General features: G+C 37.2%; 1 protein-coding gene across 1 annotated transcript in view; it reads right to left on the reverse strand.

Annotated features, from left to right (window-relative positions):
• Positions 1-23,124, reverse strand: part of rnf123 (ring finger protein 123) — a 239,019-nt gene that overhangs the window by 46,635 nt on the left and 169,260 nt on the right. The window contains exon 36 of the mRNA XM_073861959.1: positions 10,093-10,220. Coding sequence (XP_073718060.1) covers positions 10,093-10,220 — 128 coding nt within the window. The remainder of the gene's footprint in view (positions 1-10,092; positions 10,221-23,124) is intronic.

Raw genomic sequence — 23,124 nt, forward strand, 5'->3', positions numbered from 1 at the left:
ATGTTTAAGTGCTATGATTGGGTCCCCAGTGCTTCTATCAACTCAAAAAAATGTGAAAAAGATCAACCCAGTAACTTAGTTTTGGTAAACCATCTCTCTGCAAGCACAAGAAAAATGGGTCTTGAAATTTGTCTCCCCTTATGATGTCATAAAGAGCTCTTATTATAATAATACCACCCCTTAATCTGCACTATCCAACCACAGCACTGCCATTTAGTGCAGAGAAAAGCACAATTGAGTTTTAATTGCAACAAACCACCATCATTGTGATCAGTGTTTGAATTTCATCAGCTCATTTGGATTTTAAAGGACACACCCCAAAACGGCACATTTTTGCACACACCTACAAAGTGGCAATTTTAACATGCTATACTAAATTATTTATATGGTATTTTGAGCTAAAAATTTACACATGTGCTCTGGGGACACCAAAGATTTATTTGACATCTTAAAAAAAGTCTTGTGCCATGGCCCCTTTAACATAACTTATAAAAACAAGTTGAAATGGAAATTAATTTGTTAAAGTGAAAGTCACATAAAAATATATGTTGATTTAATATCATTTTTTACAGTGCAGTTTGAAATAATACAAAGCTATGTAAACGACAACAAATAGATTTTTTAAAGGGGTCAAATTATGAATTAATTTTTAAGATGTAAAATAATTCTTTGGTGTTCCCAAAGTGCTTATTTGAAGTTTAAGCTCAAAATACACCACAGATAATTTATTACACTGCAAAAAATTATTTTCAAGAAAAAAAGTCTTAGTTTTTTTGTCTTGTTTTCAGTAAAAATATCTGCAAATTCTTAAATTAAGATGCTTTTTATTGATGAGCAAAACGACCCAAGAAAATAAGTCTAGTTTTTATACTAAAAATATCAAATTTAGGTGATTTTGTGCATAAACAAGCAAAAAAATACACTACATTTCAAGAAATTTTTTTAAGATTTTTTGCTTATCCCATTGGCAGATTTTTTGCTTGTTTTATGCACAAAATCACTTAAATCTTAATTTAAGAATTTTTTGATATTTTACTGAAAACAAGACAAAAATACTAAGAATTTTTTTCTTGAAAATCATTTTTTTGCAGTATATAGCATCTTAAAATTCCCATTTTGCAAAAATGTGCCATTTTGGGTGTGTCCTTTAAAATGCAAATGAGCTGATGAAATGCAAACACTGATCGCAATGATGGTGTTTTGTTGCAATTTTAAAAGTGTCTCTCTCTTTCTCTGCACTAAATGGCAGTGGTTGGATAGTGCAGATTAAGGGGCAGTGTTATTGTAATTTGCCTTGCTACCTACCTTACAAAACGTGTGAAATCTAAACGATCCAATTTTTCACATGCTTGCAAAAAATGGATTACTCCAAGTTACTGGGTTGATCTTTTTCATGTTTTCTAGGTTAATAGAAGCACCGGGGACCCAATTATAGCACTTAAACATGGAAGTCAGATTTTCACGCTATGACCCCTTTAAAGTTTAATTAAGGGTCATGCCCACACACACAAACTCCATTGCTGTTTTTCCAGATCCCCCTACACTGACATGCTTCAGATAAGAGCGGGGCATCTAGACATTAATTAGTCCTTCGTCTTATCCATGTCAAAACCCAAGCGGCTTGATCAATGCCGCATGCCGTTTAAATTGGCGGCCTTGTGATAGGAACATAGCTTAATGTCATTACGTCCATTAGCATCTATGTGAAACCTCCTTCAGAAACGCTGGGATAATGAGACAGCCCTGTTGCCAAACCGGTCTGAAGAAGCAAAGAGGATCTGTGGTATTTGACCTTTCATTAGATCCTGCAAAATTAAAAGCCATAGGGTTGGCCTGAACATTGCAAGACGGACATACCCTTTGAAGTGCTAATGTTGGACCACCTACGGTCCGTCTTCTCTCATTAATCTGTTTTTTAGATATTTTTCTACCTGGCACACCGAATCTGAACTGCCTGCAGGAATCGTTCATTAAAAAAATATATCTAGTGTAGCTGTGTGGGTGTACATAGAAGTCCGCTGTTGGTTTATGAGATACTGTTCAGTACAGTCCCTGATCTATATACATAATAACAATGGTCATCTTTTCATTCTGAAATATATCTATATATGAAATATATCTGTACTTATATTAGTATTTATATTTATATGTTTCAAACTAGATTATGTATTTTGTTTAAGTAATTGCTTTTTAGGAACATACAGTAGCATGTGAACACAACAAACACAATAACAATATCGGCAGCAGGGCCTTAGAGATAAAGCCAGCAGCATCAACCGTGCCAACTTCTACTTAAATTCTTGCATTCAGCTTCGCACACAATATGCTACCAAATAAAAAAATATATATATTACAAGCGCAGAGATTTTTTTTCAATTTGGAGCGCCCTGCAGGCTTCGGCTTGCTATCCAAGGAATCACGGCCAAGTACATCACCAACATTAATTTATAAAAGAAAAACAGTGGCACTGCAAAGATGTGACACTGCTAGCATGAGGGTCTGTAGCAGTTTTGATTTAATAACACAACATCTGATATTGGCAGAGATGAGAAATAATGAAGCGCTGGACATATTTCCAAATGCTAATTGCCACCTGCCCTGTGTTTGCAGTTTTGTAGGGAGACGAGGAAAGAAATCGCATTACTCGGAAAGAAAATTTGGAAGAGTGAGATTATGTTTAATTAAATAGCGCATTAAGGTTTATGTCACCATTCACACAGCACTTTGGTCCCAGAAAATACCCGTAAAATTGGCAGGCAAGCTTCTGTGTGAACGCAAACACATCCTTAAATGTTCTGGGATCACTCCCAGAAAGAGGACATAGTAACATTGGCAAAAGATACCCGGTTTCTGCAAACTGGATTAAAGCTGAGATCAGGGAGCTCGTCACTATCCATCTAACAGCATGACAGAACGGCGCGTCACACGCTACTTTCTTATCATAAACAAAACTGCACGCAAGTGGTTGAGAGAAATAATGGATAATAAGCAAACTTCAGACCAAAAGAGAAAAAAAAATACTTAAACACGTCAAGTGTCTTTCCGAGATCTTTCCGGTATCTGTTTGAACGCACACACAGATTCTGGCAAATCATTGGCAGTGTGAATGAACCAAAAATCAAACAATCACTGATGCATTTTTCGTGATGTCAGTGTGAAAAGGGCTATAGTGTGCACGATCACATTTATATTTTATTTTAGAAAATGTAAAATCAGGGTTTCCCCCAGACAATTTATTATTTAAGGTGGTAGGATTTGTGGTGGTTTGGGGCCAGGGGGCGTGGCAATCAAAGGGGCGGGCGTATGTGTCATGATAATGAAAATGAAAATATTTTTATTAAAAAAACACTAAATAAAACTTAATTTTGAAGAAACCATGACAGATAATGAACACATTCTAGATTATTAATGAATTTAATGTTTTTACCTTTAACGGGAATAGCTGCGTGATGAAGTGAAACTAAAGGGTTAATAAACACAAACTGAAGCAGATGTTGTAGAACGTCTGTCGAACAATGATAGATAGCGCAAAAATTGTAAAAACTGATTATTTCCCACTATTAATTGCATTATCTTGGAGGAGTGTGGCTGCTGTAGCATGTAAATAATGCACATAAATAACGTGAGCAAGAGCGCTCAACAATTATATCGAATCAACAGGCACATGCAACCTAGGTAGCAGGTTGCTCAAACAACAAAATCACCAGCTAACTTACTTTAAATTAGCAAGAACTGTAGACTAATACAATAACAGGCTTAAATAAACCCAAAACATAAGTCCACTTATAGTTCTCACGGACACGCGTTTTATCAACTGGCCATCCTCCAGACAGTGACGGACCATTTCGGCCGTGTGGCGCACGTTGCCGCCCTCGTCCGCGCTATTCTCCGAGATGCACTTGAAGGCGTTTGTGCAGTGAATTTTTACTTTTATTTTTTTTTAACGACCTAGTTAAGGCGGTAGGGTTTCCCAGCTTAGGTGGGCCGTCCAAACTGCAAAGTGCTGCTGGAAACCCTGTAAAATAATATGCATTATGTAACAATGCCAGATCCAGATGTAGTATGCAAGTCTTTAACATGACCATACTCAGTCAATATTAAAGATATCAAGGTTATATTGACACAGAACGCTCTTTAGATTGTGATGATTTTATAAAAAAACGTAAATTACAAAAAATTACTTTAGCTGGGTTTATTTTACTGACTGGGTCACATTTGACCTCAAAACTACACCAAACTATAAATGTAAAAATATATATATATTTTAATATGCATAATGTTGACCTAAATCCAGGGAGTGTCATCAATTTATCTTTATTTTGCATTTTAAAGGTGCATTGTGTAACTTTTTGAAGGATCTCTTGACAGAAATGCAATATAATATAGAAAACTATATTTTATTCATGGTGCATAAAGACCGTACATAATAAACTGTATTGTTTTTATTACCTTAGAATGAGACGTTTTATCTACATACACCGCGGGTCTCCTTACATGGAGGCGTGTTCATGTTTCTACAGTAGCCCTAAATAGATAACTGTTTTACAGACTGCGTTTCATCCCTATGTTGTATCAGACAACAACGACATGTTTGTTCTGAGGCAGCTAGCATAACTTATCACTGCGTTTCGAAATTGAGATTAGTTGCAATTCACAATCTCACCACTAGATGCAACTAAAAACCCTGTACCTTTGACTTCAAATAAAATTGTGTTAAAGGAACACTCCACTTTTTTAAATTTACTAATTTTCCAGCTCCCCTAGGGTTAAATATTTGATTTTTACCATTTTGGAATACATTCAGCCGATCACCGGGTCTAGCGGTACCACTTTCAGCATAGCTTAGCATAATCCATTGAATCTGATTAGACCATTAGCATCATGCTCAAAAATAACCAAAGAGTTTTGATATTTTTCCTATTTAAAACTTGACTCTTCTGTAGTTAAATTGTGTACTAAGACCGACAGAAAATTAAAAGTTGCGATTGTCTAGTCAGATATGGCTAGGAACTATACTCTCATTCCGGCGTAATAAGGACTTTGCTGCAGGAGGCGCAATGATATTAATAGACCGAAAATAGTCCCTTAGTAACTTTTAATAGCAACAAAAATATCGCAACTCTTTGGTTCTTTTTGAGCACGATGCTAAATGGTCTTATCAGATTCAATGGATTGTGCTAAGCTATGCTAAAAGTGGTACTGCCAGACCCGGAGATCATCTGAATGGATTCCAAAACGGTGAAATACTAATATTTACCTCTAGGGGAGCTGTCCCTTCAAGTTTGGGAAGCAAAGAATAAGTGAAAAAATTTGTGTTATATACAATGCATTTGTGCATATCTTATATCCTGTGTGTATATTTGGGCAATAAATGCATACAGAAAATGTGCACAGCGTTAAAACGGTACGAGTAGAAATCTAGGACACTATATTGAAAAACCGTCTCTCTTTTAACTCCAAAACGAATGCAACCCCAATACATCTAATTCGAGCTTCCTAAAAAAAAGTCGTCCTGTGGCTACAAATGTCCCTTTTCAAATGGGTTATCATGCCAGGCTGATCTCGGTTCAGATGTTGCTATGCGTCTCCTGGGTCTTTCAGCAACAGGTTGAAAAAGACCCAAGGACAATTGCCAATGAATCTCCACTCAGACTCTCATACCGATGACCCAGTTTACTGATGAAAAAACAATGGATGGCGGTGGGGGCTCGGAGAGACCAACAGGAACCAAGACCGGACATGGTGTCCATGGCGACCCTCGGTCTCCATGACGACAAGAGAGACCGACTTCTTCCTTGTAAGCCTGAAGATTCACAACATGCCGTTCTTCATGGCTGAGTAGAATGTGCTTCGGAGTAAAAATAATGGGTTTTACACGAGAGGTAAAGATGTCAGTGTTGCATATGACAAACATTTAGGTTTAATTTCTATTTACCTACGACCAGTTAATTCGCAGAGGTGGGGACCTTTACACACCTTTCTGGGTTCTGATTCTGAGTGTCACATTCTTATTAAAAAAAATGGTTTTAATACATATAAAAGTAAAGGACTGCTTGGGTTTAAACGTACGTAAAAGCTCCCACATGTTTGTCTGCACATACATTATACACTGTCAAAAATAAAGGTATGAAGCTGTCACTGGGGCAGTACCCTTTAAAAAAGGTCCTAATATGTACCATTTAGGTACAAATATGTTCCTTTAAAGGTACATTTTGGCAGTTCAAAGTACTAATATGCACTCTTTGGGTACAAAGGTGTACCTTTTTGAAAGGGTACTGTCCCAGTGACAACTTTTGTACCTTTTATTTCTGAGAGTGTATAAATGCAGCAACAGGTGCATAATATTATGTTTATGTATCGTTTTTTTAAAAAGCCACTAAATGCCACCTGCGTCAAAAATAAAATAAAGATATTAACCAAATGCTCTCGTCACATATTATACTGTACGCTCATTAAATACTTTTGCTTTAAATCCGCTTAATCCCATCCTCAGGCCATTCAGAAACACGGCTTTGTTGGCAGAATCCATTAAGGGTTTTAATAAAAAAATGCTAATTTACAAGAAAACATGTTAGACGCACTAAGTGTGATTTGCATCTAAACAATTAATTATGGAGGACCACAAGAGTCATGCAAAATGTAATAAAGAACTTCAATATTTAATAACTACCTGGACAATAAAAATAGCAATTAATACATTTGTTTAAAAAATCATTAATTAATCTATAAATAAATAGACAAAGTTACAAAAAAATCATTATGTAACATTTTATTAGTCAATAAAAAGTGAGATTATAAAAATAACGTAGAAATTATTTCCATTATTTAATTAAGAATTTATAAATGCAATTTAAAATGATGAACTTATTGAGTGTGTTATGTTGTTTTTGTAAATTGTTATATTAATTAACTATTTATTAATGGATTAATATTTCATTTCTACACTATTTTTATAATCTCACTTTTTATTGCCTAATAAAATGTTACATAATGATATTTTTTTGTAACTTTATTTATTTATAGATTAATTAATGAATTTTTTAAAAAAATGTATTAATTGCTATTTTTTATTGTCCAGGTAGTTATTAAATATTGAAGTTCTTTATTACATTTTGCATGACTCTTGTGGTCCATAATTAATAAGTTATGCAACTACAATAATTTTAGCATGGTATACCACGAGTATACCACTACTGGGTCTAAAACATGTGTTAAAGGAAACTTTTTGGATGTTATGGGTTATTTTAGGAGTTCCCTGCAAAACAGAAAGTAAACTAATTCTCACTGATGTTCTTAGATGTTTGAAGACCTCCCATCATGCCCGGCTCTCGCTCTAAGTGGAGCAGTTTAGATGTGTGGCCAAAGTGAGGATGAAAATGCATCCACTTAGTGTTAATAATTAATCAAGGCATCTTACAGTACAGCAGTGCTGGTAGATTCAGATGGATGGTCTGTATAGTTAAGGAGGAATCGATTAGCACTGCAGTATAGACGGGAGAGATCTAAATAAATTTGTAATTTGCGTAATACAGAACTGCGATTCATTAATATATGCAAAATTCGTGTGAGGAGTCTCTAATTTTAATTTTGATTCTTTATTGTTTTGCCTTAAAGGGACACCATGAAACTTTTTGGCCACTAGGGGGTGCTAGACACGTATTTTTCACTTCTAGCGCCCCTAGAGCCCACAAGCGCCGCAGCACTGTCGCAAAGGAAAGGAACTGGCCAACCTTAAAACTAAACTAAAAACTAAACATTTAAAACGCTAAACGATCAACATTTTGAGACAACAGAGAGAAACGCAGTCATGTTACAACTTTCTGATGAGGAACTCGTCGTGGCAGAAGCCATTTCTCAATCTGAAGGTTGCAGCCTCCGGATGTCTTATTTCTAAGCTGTATACGTCATCAAGACTGTCTTATTTCACAATATTAACAATTACAAAGTTGACTATTATACTTAGTTAATCGTAAATTGTTGCAGTATGCTTATGACTTGCGAATGTAATGCTCAGTTTACCTTAATAACCCAGGCTTGATGACGTGTGCAGCCTGCATATTTGACCTCCGGAGGCTGCAGCCTTCCAATTCAGAAACGACCAGACGTATTTCCTTGCCTTTTTCCAAACAAATATTGTTGCATCCTCTCTCTCTGCCTCGCCACCAGGATTTTCCGCAATGGCGCTCGTTTTTCCTCTTTTTTGTGTGAAAATCGCTCCAAATCCAAGTAAACCGATGCGTTTAGGTCTGCCGCTTTGTAATACGTCACGCGAGTGACAGCGGAACGCAGCAAATGAGGAAGAGAGAAGAGAGAAACGCTCGGATCTGATTGGTGAATGAATAGGGTTTGGTTTTACACTGTGACCAAGTTTGAGTGCTATAGCAACATGGATTGTATGTAAATATCATAGACACAGTAAAAGAAAGGTAAATACGTGGACACAGCATCTGAATACAGGGAACTATGTGCAATATAATCGCCGTAATTTATAAAGAACATCGCATTTATGTATGAATCAACAGTTTATATAAAAAATTGCTTTAAAGGGGAATCGAACCCGGGTCGCCCGTGTCATAGGTCCGTGACATTAAAGACTGTGCCACAGAGTCACATAATAGAAACTGCTCTCTACACTCCTTAAGTAGCCTCCAGCAAAATTCACGTTAAAAACAAATTGTGTGGAGGAAGTGACGTATGCCGTAAAGCAGTCGAATTTTGTAGTTTTTTTTGTGCTCTGGTTACTACCAGAAACCCTAAGTTTTAAAATACGAGTAAAAGTGATACAGACCCCGTCAGGCTATGGTAGACATGTCATTCAACCTATTTAAAGTCGATGTATTATCACAAGGGTCTTGAAAATGTATTATGAAGGTTGAAAAATTACATGGTGTCACTTTAACTTTAGTGTACCTATATTATATATATTTTCTAAATTGTTTGGTTGCACAGATTACAGTGTATACCAGATTTACATTTCACTAGATTGTACTGTATATGCCTAGTATGCATGCATAACTACGTACACTCACCTAAAGGATTATTAGGAACACCTGTTCAATTTCTCATTAGTGTAATGGTGTGGGGGATGTTTTCTTGGCACACTTTAGGCCCCTTAGTGCCAATTGGGCATCGTTTAGATGCCACGGCCTACCTGAGCATTGTTTCTGACCATGTCCATCCCTTTATGACCACCATGTACACATCCCCTGATGGCTACTTTCAGCAGGATAATGCACCATGTCACAAAGCTCGAATCATTTCAAATTGGTTTCTTGAACATGACAATGAGTTCACAGTACTAAAATGGCCCCCACAGTCACCAGATCTCAACCCAATAGAGCATCTTTGGGATGTGGTGGAACGGGAGCTTTGTGTCCTGGATGTGTATCCCACAAATCTCCATCAACTGCAAGATGCTATCCTATCAATATGGGCCAACATTTCTAAAGAATGCTTTCAGCACCTTGTTGAATCAATGCCACGTAGATAAGGCAGTTCTGAAGGCGAAAGGGGGTCAAACACAGTATTAGTATGGTGTTCCTAATAATCCTTTAAGTGAGTGTATGTGACAAATAAAAATCTTGAATCTTGAGAAAGAAGTCAATTGCGACGATATAAAAATACATCCAATTACATAATTATCATTCATTCAAATCATTGCATAGATTTATTCTTAGTAAATGAAATAAGAGCTGATGCTATGAATAAGCATCCTATTTTAGGATCCACAATAACATTCACATCACTGGATACAGTAAGCTATTCTGAGGAAGAGGGAGGATGTTTAAACTCTAAATGCTGCTCTGGGATGACCTTACTTGCTTCAGACCTAACCAAATACAACTTAACTAAACAAACAAACAAACAAGGTCTCCAGGATTACATTAAAAATAAAAATAAATGTTTGTTTACAACTGAATTCTGCAGGTTGGTGGCTTTCCAGGTAAAGCTTTTGTTGCCCAAAGAAAAAGCTGCAATAAATGCAATTGCAGACCAAACTTCAATCAACATTAGGTGCTGTATAACATCACTTCACAGCATGAGGTTTGTATTTGTATCTATTTTAAGAGTGTTGCAATTGATAACACTTACATGTGTGCAGAGAAAAGTGCTTGCTTTCAGTGCTCGTGGCTCCAGATTCTCCTTCTCCGAGAAGATACTGGATGGACCGAAGCTGGAAGCAAGGATCTGACAGCAGCACTACAGTAGCCCGTGAGATCCTAAACGACAATCACATGAGGATGTTTAGAGGTAATGATAATCATTTAAACACATTATACAAGTTTCAAGTGTCCAATCATTCTATCCTTAGTGAAATACTAAAGCTAAACAGTAAAAGCTAAACTTCAGTACTTTTTATTTTACTTTGGGTTTAAAAAAATTTCTAAAGCACAATACATAACATGTCCTGCAACATTTGTACTGCGGACATAAATTACTCAAAATTACATAAACTGTTACGGGTTTCCACTCTGGCTGGAGTTTTTAAAAATAATCGCTTTCAGAGGCCAGTTCTCTGTTTGCGTGCAAACGAAGGGAAATGTCTCAGTTTTTCAAAATAACCATGTACGTGTAAACAGGGCCTTAGAAATCACCTAGCAGCACCCTAGATTAGAAATCACCTAGCAACAACCTAGAAATCATCAAGCAACGGCTTAGAAATCACATAGAAACCTTAGAAATCCACCTAGCAATGCCCTAGAAATCAGTTAGCAACGCCTTAGAAATTATCTGGCAACTCTCTATAAATCACCTAGCAATGCCCTAGAAATCACCTAGCAATCCCTAGACTTCACCTAGCAACACCTTAGAAACCAAATTGCAACACCCTAGAAATCACCTAGCAACATCTTAAAAATTTTATATCAACACCCTAGAAATCACCAAGCAACACCTTAGAAACCACATAGAAACTCCCTAGAAATCACCTGGCAACACCCTAGAACTCACCTAGCAACACCTTAAAAAACTCATATAGCAACACCCTAGAAATCACAAAGCAACACCTTAGAAACCACATAGAAACTCCCTAGAAATAACCTGGCAACACCATAGAAATCACCTAGCAACACCTTAGCAAACCACATAGCAACACCCTAGAAATCACCAAGCAATGCTCTAGAAATCACCAAGCAACACCTTAAAAACCACATAGCAACACATTAGAAATCACCAAGTAATGTCCCAGAAATTACCAAGTAACACCTTAGAAACCACATAGCAACGCCCTAGAAATCACAAAGCAACACCTTAAAAAAAATCATATAACAACACCCTAGAAATCACCAAGCAACACCTTAAAAAATCATATAGCAACACCCTAGAAATCACCTGGCAACACCATAGAAATCACCTAGCAACAACTTAGCAAACCACATAGCAACACCCTAGAAATCACCAAGCAACACCTTAAAAACCACATAGCAACACACTAGAAATCACCAAGTAATGCCCCAGAAATTACCAAGTAACACCTTAGAAACCACATAGCAACACCCTAGAAATCACCAAGCAACACCTTAGAAACCACATAGCAACTCCCTAGAAATCACAAAGCAACACCTTCAAAAATCATATAACACCACCCTAGAAATCACCTAGCAACACCTTAGCAAACCACATAGCAACACCCTAGAAATCACCAAGCAACACCTTAAAAACCACATAGCAACACACTAGAAATCACCAAGTAATGCCCCAGAAATTACCAAGTAACACCTTAGAAACCACATAGCAACACCCTAGAAATCACCAAGCAACACCTTAGAAACCACATAGCAACTCCCTAGAAATCACAAAGCAACACCTTAAAAAAATCATATAACAACACCCTACAAATCACCAAGCAACACCTTAAAAAATCATATAGCAACACCCTAGAAATCACAAAGCAACACCTTAGAAACCACATAGAAACTCCCTAGAAATCACCTGGCAACACCATAGAAATCACATAGCAACACCTTAAAAACCACATAGCAACACACTAGAAATCACCAAGTAATGCCCCAGAAATTACCAAGTAACACCTTAGAAACCACATAGGAACTCCCTAGAAATCACAAAGCAACACCTTAAAAAAAATCATATAACAACACCCTAGAAATCACCAAGCAACACCTTAAAAAATCATATAGCAACACCCTAGAAATCACCTGGCAACACCATAGAAATCACCTAGCAACAACTTAGCAAACCACATAGCAACACCCTAGAAATCACCAAGCAACACCTTAAAAACCACATAGCAACACACTAGAAATCACCAAGTAATGCCCCAGAAATTACCAAGTAACACCTTAGAAACCACATAGCAACACCCTAGAAATCACCAAGCAACACCTTAGAAACCACATAGCAACTCCCTAGAAATCACAAAGCAACACCTTCAAAAATCATATAACACCACCCTAGAAATCACCTAGCAACACCTTAGCAAACCACATAGCAACACCCTAGAAATCACCAAGCAACACCTTAAAAACCACATAGCAACACACTAGAAATCACCAAGTAATGCCCCAGAAATTACCAAGTAACACCTTAGAAACCACATAGCAACACCCTAGAAATCACCAAGCAACCAGGGCCGGTTTTTGCTATGGGCAATGTGGGCGAACGCCCAGGGCGCAATCTATGTGAGGGCGCACGAGCGCACTTAAAAAAAAAAAAATACATCAAAGCGTTTTTTTAGACAAACGCTCATTTCCATGTCAAGTTAGTGCTGAGAGTCATACACAGGTTGTGTGCGTGTCAGAAGAGGCACGGGAGAAAGGGGCGGGGAAACAACTTGCGACTGCAAGTCCTTAAGGGGGGCGAGCGAGGGATAGACTGATCCCAGGCCAGAGGCCACACAACACAAACTGCTGCGTCTGCTTCCAAATAAATTTTATTTTTCATTCCTAAAATTAACATAGACCCATATACCTACGAACATGTTATCAATTGGATTTTGTGAAAAAAAAATCTTTAGAGTCATCTACGTGACTCACGTCACGTGACACCGGTTGATTGACGGGCGAACGGACGTTGTTGTTGGCAAAATGTAACAATGCAAAGTTAATGATGTCGAGGCTTCATCATCATCATGCCATGGATCAAATTAAAGACAAAAGAAGCCATCAGTTGCCCAGATCAGAAAAAGAAGAAAAGAAGATGAGGAAAAATGGGCAAAAGATAATGGTATGCAGAAATTTCTATTAGTGACGACGTGAGTGACAGTAGGAAATAAGCTAACGTTATTTATATTAGCCTCGCCCTCTTGCTAATATGTTGCTATTAGCCACAGAATACGACTGTTTTTTTTTTTGTTTGTTTTAGTTTTGCTGAACTAGCAACTATTAGAATTGAGGCACATATGTCATGCAACTAAATTCACCCATAGGCAACACACAGTCTAGTTTGTGTTTGCAACACAACAAGTGCAAACTCACACAGACCTCCTGACTGTGTCATTTTTTATTGCTATACGCTATATGTGAACTTAAATAACTTCTAATATAAATTGACATGCCATTTTGTAAGCTACAGAGTGATATAGCTTTTTAAATAATTTGTAGTGTATGCTTAGCATTTGTTAACATCCTATAAACTAACAAAATGTGTGTTATGGTCATTTTCATTGGGTAACTGATGCATGTGTGATGTAAGTGTATCTAACTTACATATTGTATCTTAATTGTAAATTCAGGGGCACTTCTGAAATATTTTGGAGTTAGAGCACCCACTGGCAAAAATGAGGTGTCAGACATGGTTGTGGAGTCTGATGCGGTGTGTGTGTGTGTGTGTGTACTGTATTACATTTATTTATCTTGTTTTTCTCTGTTCTTGTTACCTTTTTGTATTTAAGATTATAAATAATAAAATAATACATGTTGGTGGCGGGATTTGGGGGTAATTCTTTTTTTTCTGGGGGCGGCCAAGGGATGGTTCGCCCAGGGCGTAAATCTAGCCAGGACCGCCACTGCAAGCAACACCTTAGAAACCACATAGCAACTCCCTAGAAATCACAAAGCAACACCTTAAAAAAATCATATAACAACACCCTACAAATCACCAAGCAACACCTTAAAAAATCATATAGCAACACCCTAGAAATCACAAAGCAACACCTTAGAAACCACATAGAAACTCCCTAGAAATCACCTGGCAACACCATAGAAATCACATAGCAACACCTTAAAAACCACATAGCAACACACTAGAAATCACCAAGTAATGCCCCAGAAATTACCAAGTAACACCTTAGAAACCACATAGGAACTCCCTAGAAATCACAAAGCAACACCTTAAAAAAATCATATAACAACACCCTAGAAATCACCAAGCAACACCTTAAAAAATCATATAGCAACACCCTAGAAATCACCTGGCAACACCATAGAAATCACCTAGCAACAACTTAGCAAACCACATAGCAACACCCTAGAAATCACCAAGCAACACCTTAAAAACCACATAGCAACACACTAGAAATCACCAAGTAATGCCCCAGAAATTACCAAGTAACACCTTAGAAACCACATAGCAACACCCTAGAAATCACCAAGCAACACCTTAAAAACCACATAGCAACACACTAGAAATCACCAAGTAATGCCCCAGAAATTACCAAGTAACACCTTAGAAACCACATAGCAACACCCTAGAAATCACCAAGCAACACCTTAGAAACCACATAGCAACTCCCTAGAAATCACAAAGCAACACCTTCAAAAAATCATATAACAACACCCTACAAATCACCAAGCAACACCTTAAAAAATCATATAGCAACACCCTAGAAATCACAAAGCAACACCTTAGAAACCACATAGAAACTCCCTAGAAATCACCTGGCAACACCATAGAAATCACATAGCAACACCTTAAAAACCACATAGCAACACACTAGAAATCACCAAGTAATGCCCCAGAAATTACCAAGTAACACCTTAGAAACCACATAGGAACTCCCTAGAAATCACAAAGCAACACCTTAAAAAAATCATATAACAACACCCTAGAAATCACCAAACAACACCTTAGAAACCACATAGAAACTCCCTAGAAATCAGATGGCAACACCTTAGAAATCAACTAGCAATGTCCTAGAAATCACCAAGCAACACCTTAAAAAATCAAATAACAACACCCTAGAAATCACCAAGCAACACCTTAGAAACCACATAGAAACTCCATAGAAACCACATAGCAACACCCTAGAAATCACTTAGCAATGTCCTAGAAATCACCAAGTAACACCTTAAAAACCACATAGCAACACCCTAGACATCACCAAGTAATGCCCTAGAAATTACCAAGTAACACCTTAGAAACCACATAGCAACGCCCTAGAAATCACTTAGCAATGCCCTAGAGTTCACCTAGCAACACCATAGAAACCACATAGCAAGATCCTAGAAATCACTAAGCAATGCCGTAGAAATCACCAAGCAACACCTTAAAAACCACATAGCAACACCCTAGACATCACCAAGTAATGCCCCAAAATCACCAAGCAACACCTTAGAAACCACATAGCAACTCCCTAGAAATCACCAAGCAACACCTTAGAAACCACATAAAAACTCCCTAGAAATCAACTAGCAATGTCCTAGAAATCACCAAACAACACCTTAAAAAATCATATAACAACACCCTAGAAATCACCAAGCAACACCTTAGAAACACCAAGCAACACCTTAGAAACCACATAGCAACTCCCTAGAAATCACATGGCAACACCCTAGAAATCACCAAGCAATGTCCTAGAAATCACCAAGCAACACCTTAAAAACCACATAGCAACACCCTAGAAATCACCAAGTAATGCCCCAGAAATTACCAAGTAACACCTTAGAAACTACATAGCAATGCCCTAGAAATCACTTAGCAACACCCTAGAGTTCACCTAGCAACACCTTAGAAACCACATAGCAACACCCTAGAAATCACCTGCCAACACCATAGAAATCACCAACCAATGCCCTTAGAAACCACATGGCAACACCCTAGAAGTCACCTAGCAGCACCTCAGAAATTACATAGCAACACCCTAGAAATCACCTGGCAACACCCTAAAAATAACCTAGCAATACACTAGAAATCACCTAACAACACCTTAGAAATTACATAGCAACACCCAAGAAATCACCAAGTAATGCCCCAGAAATTACCAAGTAACACCTTAGAAACCACATAGCAACGCCCTAGAAATCACTTAGCAACGCCCTAGACTTCATCTAGCAACACCTTAGAAACCACATAGCAACACCCTAGAAATCACCTGCCAACACCCTAGAAATCACCTAGCAATGCCCTAGAAATTACCTTACAACACCTTAGAAATTACATAGCAACACCCTAGAAATCAACAACCAATGCCCTAGAAATCACCAAGCAACACCTTAGAAACCACATGGCAACATCCTAGAAATCACCTAGCAACACCTCAGAAATTACATAGCAACACCCTAGAAATCACCAAGCAATGCCCTAGGGGCTGTTTACACTTGGTATTAAGATGTGTTTTCATCGATTGGATCACAAGTGTAGAGAGACACATTACGTTTACACCTGGTATTTAAATCCCTCTCTTTTGTCCACTTTCGACCGCTTCTGTGCTGAATACTGTGAGGGGGTGGTCTGTTAGACGGTGGGCGAGTCTCTCTGCTGTCATTCAAACCCGAGCAAGAGTAATTATGAGTTTATATGGACGCAAAGTAATATTATGTCGGAGTCCACTGCTTGTTTAGCTAGTAAACATGCTGCACAGAGTTTTGTACGTGTGTATGTAAGAGCTTTCTCTGAATTTTCAGCGCAATTGATGAAATAGGATCGTGCAACTTTCACACGCTTTCAAAACGAAACTACGGAGATCAGCCGCTTTAGTTGTATCAGTGAAAGGCTAAAAATAGCGCTGTTCACCGTATGTTCACGCCAGAAGTCAAAAAAGACGTAAAACTTGTGTTTAATACCAAAGATTAGATAAATGGGCGGAGAAAAGGCGGTCGCGTGTGGCTGTTCGAACGCATTCAACCACATGTGCGTTCCGCAACTCCAAAGCGATCCGATCGAAAGTGGTTTCGACTACCTCTGGATGTGGTTGAAAGTGGTTGAAAGTGGACGAGCTCAAAACGTTTTGAACACCGTTTGCACCTGGCATTAACGTCGTCCACTTATGATCCGATCGACGAAAACGCATGTTAATGCCAAGTGTAAACAGCCTCCTAGAAATCACCTAACAACACCTTAGAAACCACATAGCAACACCCTCGAAATCACCTAGCCACGCCTTAGAAATCACCTAACAACACCTTAGAAACCACATAGCAATGCCCTAGAAATCACCTAGCAACACCTTAGAAACCACATAGCAACACCCTCGAAATCACCTAGCCACGCCTTAGAAATCACCTACCATCACCAAAAATCACATAGCAACGCCCTAGAAATCACCAAGCACCACCTTAGAAACCACATAGCCTAGCTATATTCTAGAAATCACCTAGCAACCACTGAGCCTAGAACAGCCTAAAAACTCCAAAATACATCCCTCGTGCATTTTTTGCAGTCTCATGTATAAACCTAATGTGACACAATAAAAATAGAAGCCAAGCGACCAACACAAAGCCGAGAGAGCACAGCTGTCAGATTGTGAGAGAACAGAGCCCTTCCCGTCAAACACAAATCATGTGATGGGCGCCAACACGGGTCCAGTACGGCATGGAAATGAAACATCCCGCCATATAAATAAACATAAATCTGCCTTTCTTTAGAAAAACAAATATTGTTTGCAACCTTGAACGCATCAGATGAACATCCTGACTCATTAACTATACATCAATATCTAATAGGGCCTCTGCTGACCATCTAAGGACTCATATACCGTAACGTCATGAATCAGACAGCTTCTCTCCCGTTTGTTATATCGTTCATATAATATGATTCATGAAGTGTCAGTTGTAGCTTTCACACATTAAAACCCAAGCCAACACTTCCAGCCACCCGGCACACCTGCTGTGTACGTCTAAACCCTTCCTGATCAATCTTTCATGTGTTTTTCCAACCGGACCACGTACACCCACTCGTGTATATTTCCTCATGATGCAAGCAAAAGAAAGAGTTTTCCTTTTAAAACACATTGGAGTATAAAAATAAATAAGAATAAAATAAAAACGCCCCACTGCTTCTTATTTGGATAATCTGGCTGGTGCACCATGGAAAACTTATAATGGTATTGAATATCACAGTTACTTAAGTTATTGCAACTACTTTTTCACCATTTACGTTTATGCATTTTATCAGAAGTGACTCATCTGTAAGAGTAATTCAACTAGTGGATATACATAGATGCAAGGAGAAAGATTTAGGACAAACACTTGAGCAAATATGTTTGTACCGCACACAAACACGTCCAGCTGGCTCCTGTGTTTACAAGGGATGGCTGGCTGTCATGCTAAGTTAGCAGTACACACCCTCAATGACAGGGCTGGACTGACAACAACAGTCAAACAACAGAGGGGTCTAGTAAACAAATCACATATACACAAAATCAGTGCCCACACAATCTGCACCTGGCAATCGTCCTGCTGTGTTCTGAAATATCACAAAAACATCTTGGACTCTTCTGGTGTGTGCTGACACCTGATGCATTTGCAAAATAATTATGCGCACTTATATAGATTGTAATGAAATTTATAACACGACTCATTGGAATCTGATTGGCCAGTCATGACATTTGAGGTTTGTTATGGTTCTTTGGGGAACCAAAAATGGTTCTTCTATGGCATTGCTCGGAGTGTAATGCCATGGGTGCATTACACGTTTGAGAATACTGTATGAAATGTCTATGCGAACCACTGCATAAATGGGCAGCAACTTGATATGATATCATGCACTAAAGTGTCTTTTATTCACAAATGGATTTTAATGCGCTAGCATCGTTATTGGTGCTTTTGTTATTACTGTACAAAACAGAATTGTGCAATAGGTTTTGAGCGATAGACGATGATATCGGAATGAACGATAGTCAGATAGCTGATGCCTTTGATGACGCCATGATGGTATTTGGCTTGTTTGCCTATGAAAGTTTAAAATTATTGCTATTACAATTTTAATTATGACCACGTCATAGTTTTACATCTATATTACCACGTAACCTGAGTGTGTTTTTCTCACACGCGAGAGCTTAAAATATATGTTGCTCCACCTTTACCTAAAAAGGTCACTTGTGAAGTACCTGTGATCACTGGTAACACAGTTCACCAAACTTGAACACTGGAATGCGCCGAAATGCATTTTATTTGTGCAAGCTTGCATTTCCGATCTGCCGCAACTGCATGAATTAAAGTCAATGGAATGAAAAGTCTAGTGTGCTATTGACTTTAAAGTTCAAATGAAATCAAAACGCACAATTCTTATTTTTATTGTAATATTGCAGTGTTTATTATAAACATTATTCGTTAGTCATTTTTTTAAATTATGTGCCCTCATAAACTTCAATTAAAATCTTAAAATGTATTTCCGCCCTCTTGGGATTATTATCTGATGACGTCAGTTAGACGGCTTGGGCGGACGCATTAGTTAACTCCGCCCCCTCCAACTGTCAGTCTGCTGCCAGTTCTATAGACAGTTTCATCGGATGCACGTGATACACGTCTGGATCCAAACATTACTTCCGGTTTCGTTTTTTTTTAATGGTCTGACTAGTTGCTAAACTGATCTCTTGAACAAATGCCTCGTCGAAAATAATAAATGTTTTGGTTTCCTAGGTAAGCTATGTGTTGTTATTTTGCTTCTTATATAAATAAACTACGTTTGAAGAACTTTGTTGTTATTTATTCTTAGCGGAGTTTACCGGAAGTTACATGCTTTGTACAGAACTTTGTTGTTATTTATTCTTAGCGGAGTTTACCGGTAGTTACATGCGGACCACGACAGCCGCTTGTTTTTGTTGTTACTGCTGAAACCGTCTATAGAGACAGAGTGCAGTTATGCTAATTTGAAAACCACGCCCACCAGGGGGGAAAACAATCCAACTGTCTCCATTGACTTTCTATTGCTTCTTGTCATTTCTGGCTTATTACAAAAACAGAATAATGCCTAAAAGCTGTTGTGTGACAAGGTGTACAGCTAACAAGCCAAAAAACCCAGAAATAAGTGTAATTGTGTAATTGTACGATAAATGTAGGTCCCACACTGCAAAAATTATTTTCAAGAAAAAAAATTCGTAGTATTTTTGTCTTGTTTTTAGGAAAAACATCTAAAAATTCTTAATTTAGGATGCTTTTTATTGATGAGCAGAACGGCCCAATAAAGTAGGTCTTGTTTTTGGACCCAAAATATCAAATTTAAGTGATTTTGTACATAAAACAAGCAAAAAATCTGCCAATGGGGTAAGCAAAAAAATCTTGAAAATTTTTCTTAAACACTAAATTCAAGAAAAATTCTAGAAAATTTTGCTTACCCCATTGGGAGATTTTTTTGCTTGTTTTATGCACAAAATCACTTACATTTGATATTGCTGGTCTTAAAACAAGACTTATTTTCTTGGGGCGTTTTGCTCATCAAGAAAAAGCATCTTAAGTTAAGAATTTTCAGATATTTACTAAAAACAAGACAAAAATACTAAGATTTTTTTTCCTTTAAAAATAATTTTTTTGCAGTGCACAAAAAAACTTTAAGTGTTTATTTGTCGCAGAGATGTGTGTTGATTGTGTCAAAAAATTATAAATCTAACTCTAAATAATATTTTTTATGATAGAGCCAATACGAAAAAGCATTACTTTGTGCCCCTCTCTCCCCTACACCTGATTTTATGTGCAACAAATATTTGCACTGCAAAAAATGATTTTCAAGAAAAAAATTCTTAGTATTTTTGTCTTGTTTTCAGTAAAAATATCAAAAAATTCTTAAATCAAGATGTATTTTCTTGATTAGCAAAACGACCCAAGAAACTAAGTCTAGTTTTTAGACAAAAAAATCTAAAATTTAAGTGCTTTTGTGCATAAAACAAGCAAAAAATCTGCCAATGGGGTAAGCAAATTTTTCTTGAATTTATTGTTTAAGAAAAATTTTCAAGATTTTTTTGCTTACCCATTGGTAGATTTTTTGCTTGTTTTCTGCACAAAATCACTTACATTTGATATTTTTGGTCTAAAAACTAGACCTAATTTCTTGGGACGTTTTGCTCATCAAGAAAAAGCATCTTAATTTAAGAATTTTTAGATTTCTTTTTTTTTTTGAAAACAAGACAAAAATACTAAGATTTTTTTTCTTGAAACTCGTTTTTTGCAGTGTAGGTCACACCTGAGCAAACAATGTAAAATCTCAATTGGTTGAAATCCAATAAACACTTTAATAAACCGTAAATCATTCAAATAAAAAATAAACAGACAAAAATGGCTTGTAAAGCGTCCCACTATGACAGCAGGTGTCTTGGTAAGGATGAGTTTCTAAACCGTACAGGCTATTTGTGGAGTTTGTGGTCCCCAGCAGACAGACACTGACTCACAGGCCCCATTCTGAGTCCCACCTCTCCAAACACAGAGGGACTGACAGCTGAGCACGGGGGAGGATTATTGGAACAGCTTCCATCACTGTATATTCCTTTATGTGGGGATGTGAGGGAATGGTGAGCCGTGTGTGTGACACATTCCCTTACATCTTTCAAAAATATGCCCAGATCTGCTCAAACTCACAGAGAATACCAGAGGCCCTTTGGCGAAAGGTACGGCTGTGTACAGTCTGCAGGGCGATAATGAAAGAAAAACTCGCACACCAGTAAGACAAGCGAAACCATTTTTTTACTCGTATTTATAGCCTTTTAGCAAAAACGAACTGTGGTACGGCAACTGAACTGGATGACAAAAAGAAGCAGAGACAAAAATCAATTCTGTTCAACCTGTACGGTAGGCCATTTACTAAAGTTTCTCTTTCTTTTCAAGCACATTTGCTAGCAAGAATCAATAGTTGTTTCTGTGGTTTTATTTCCCAAATGAAAGTCAATGATCTCACAACTGAAGGCAGTTAAAATTGAAAAAAAAAGGCTTAAAGTACACTGCAAAAATTACTTTCGTAGTATTTTGGTCTTGTTTTCAGTAACAAATATCTAAAAATTCTTAAATTAAAGGATTAGTCAATTTTCTTTAAAAAAATCCAGATAATTTACTCACCAAAATGTTGATTTCTTTCTTTGTTCAGTCGAGAAGAAATTATGTTTTTTGAGGAAAACGTTCCAGAATTTTTCTAATTTTAATGGACTTTAATGGACCCCAACACTTAACAGTTTTAATGCAGTTTAAAATTGCAGTTTCAACACAGCAAAAAATGATTTAAGAAAAAATGTTCTTAGTATTTTTGTCTTGTTTTTAGTAAAAAAATATAAAAAAAAATTCTTAAATTAAGATGCTTTTTCTTGATGAGCAAAACGACCAAAAATATAAAATGTAAGTGATTTTGTGCAAATAAATTCTGGCAATGTTTTTTTTTCATAAATTTAGTGTTTAAGAAAAATGTTCAAGATTTTTTTGCTTACCCCATTGGCAGATTTTTTTTGCTTGTTTTATGCACAAAATCACTTAAATTTTATATTTTTGGTCTATAAACTAGACTTATTTTCTTGGGTCGTTTTGCTCATCAAGATAAAGCATCTTTATTTAAGAATATTTAGATATTTTTACTGAAAAGAAGAGAAAATTACTAAGTTTTTTTTCTTGAAAATCATTTTTTTGCAGTGTATATCAAAACTTTATTTTTTGTGTGGATGCAGCAAAATCGTGATCAAAATGGGCCAGAAACTCGCCTACAAACTTCAATTTGCTACCGGTTCCTTTGGGGATTTCCTATTCAAGTTTGGTTTATGTAAATCCTAACAAAGCATACATCAATGGAAAGCTTATTTATTCCGATTTCAGATGATGTATACATTTTAATTTAAAAAATTCGCTTACGGTTGGTTTTGTGGTCCAGGGTCACACATAACCTTAATATCTCTATTATCAACCTGATCTCACGAATTTCCGTGGCATGGTCACAGAATTTTTTGCTAATTTTTCCGTGGCATTCTCACGGATCTCCGCATTTTTCCTTGGCCCTGCCATGGACTTTTTTTCCGTGGCATTCTCACAGATTGGTTATGTC

Source organism: Misgurnus anguillicaudatus, chromosome 23, assembly GCF_027580225.2.
Source record: "Misgurnus anguillicaudatus chromosome 23, ASM2758022v2, whole genome shotgun sequence".
NCBI classification, from domain to species: domain Eukaryota; kingdom Metazoa; phylum Chordata; class Actinopteri; order Cypriniformes; family Cobitidae; genus Misgurnus; species Misgurnus anguillicaudatus.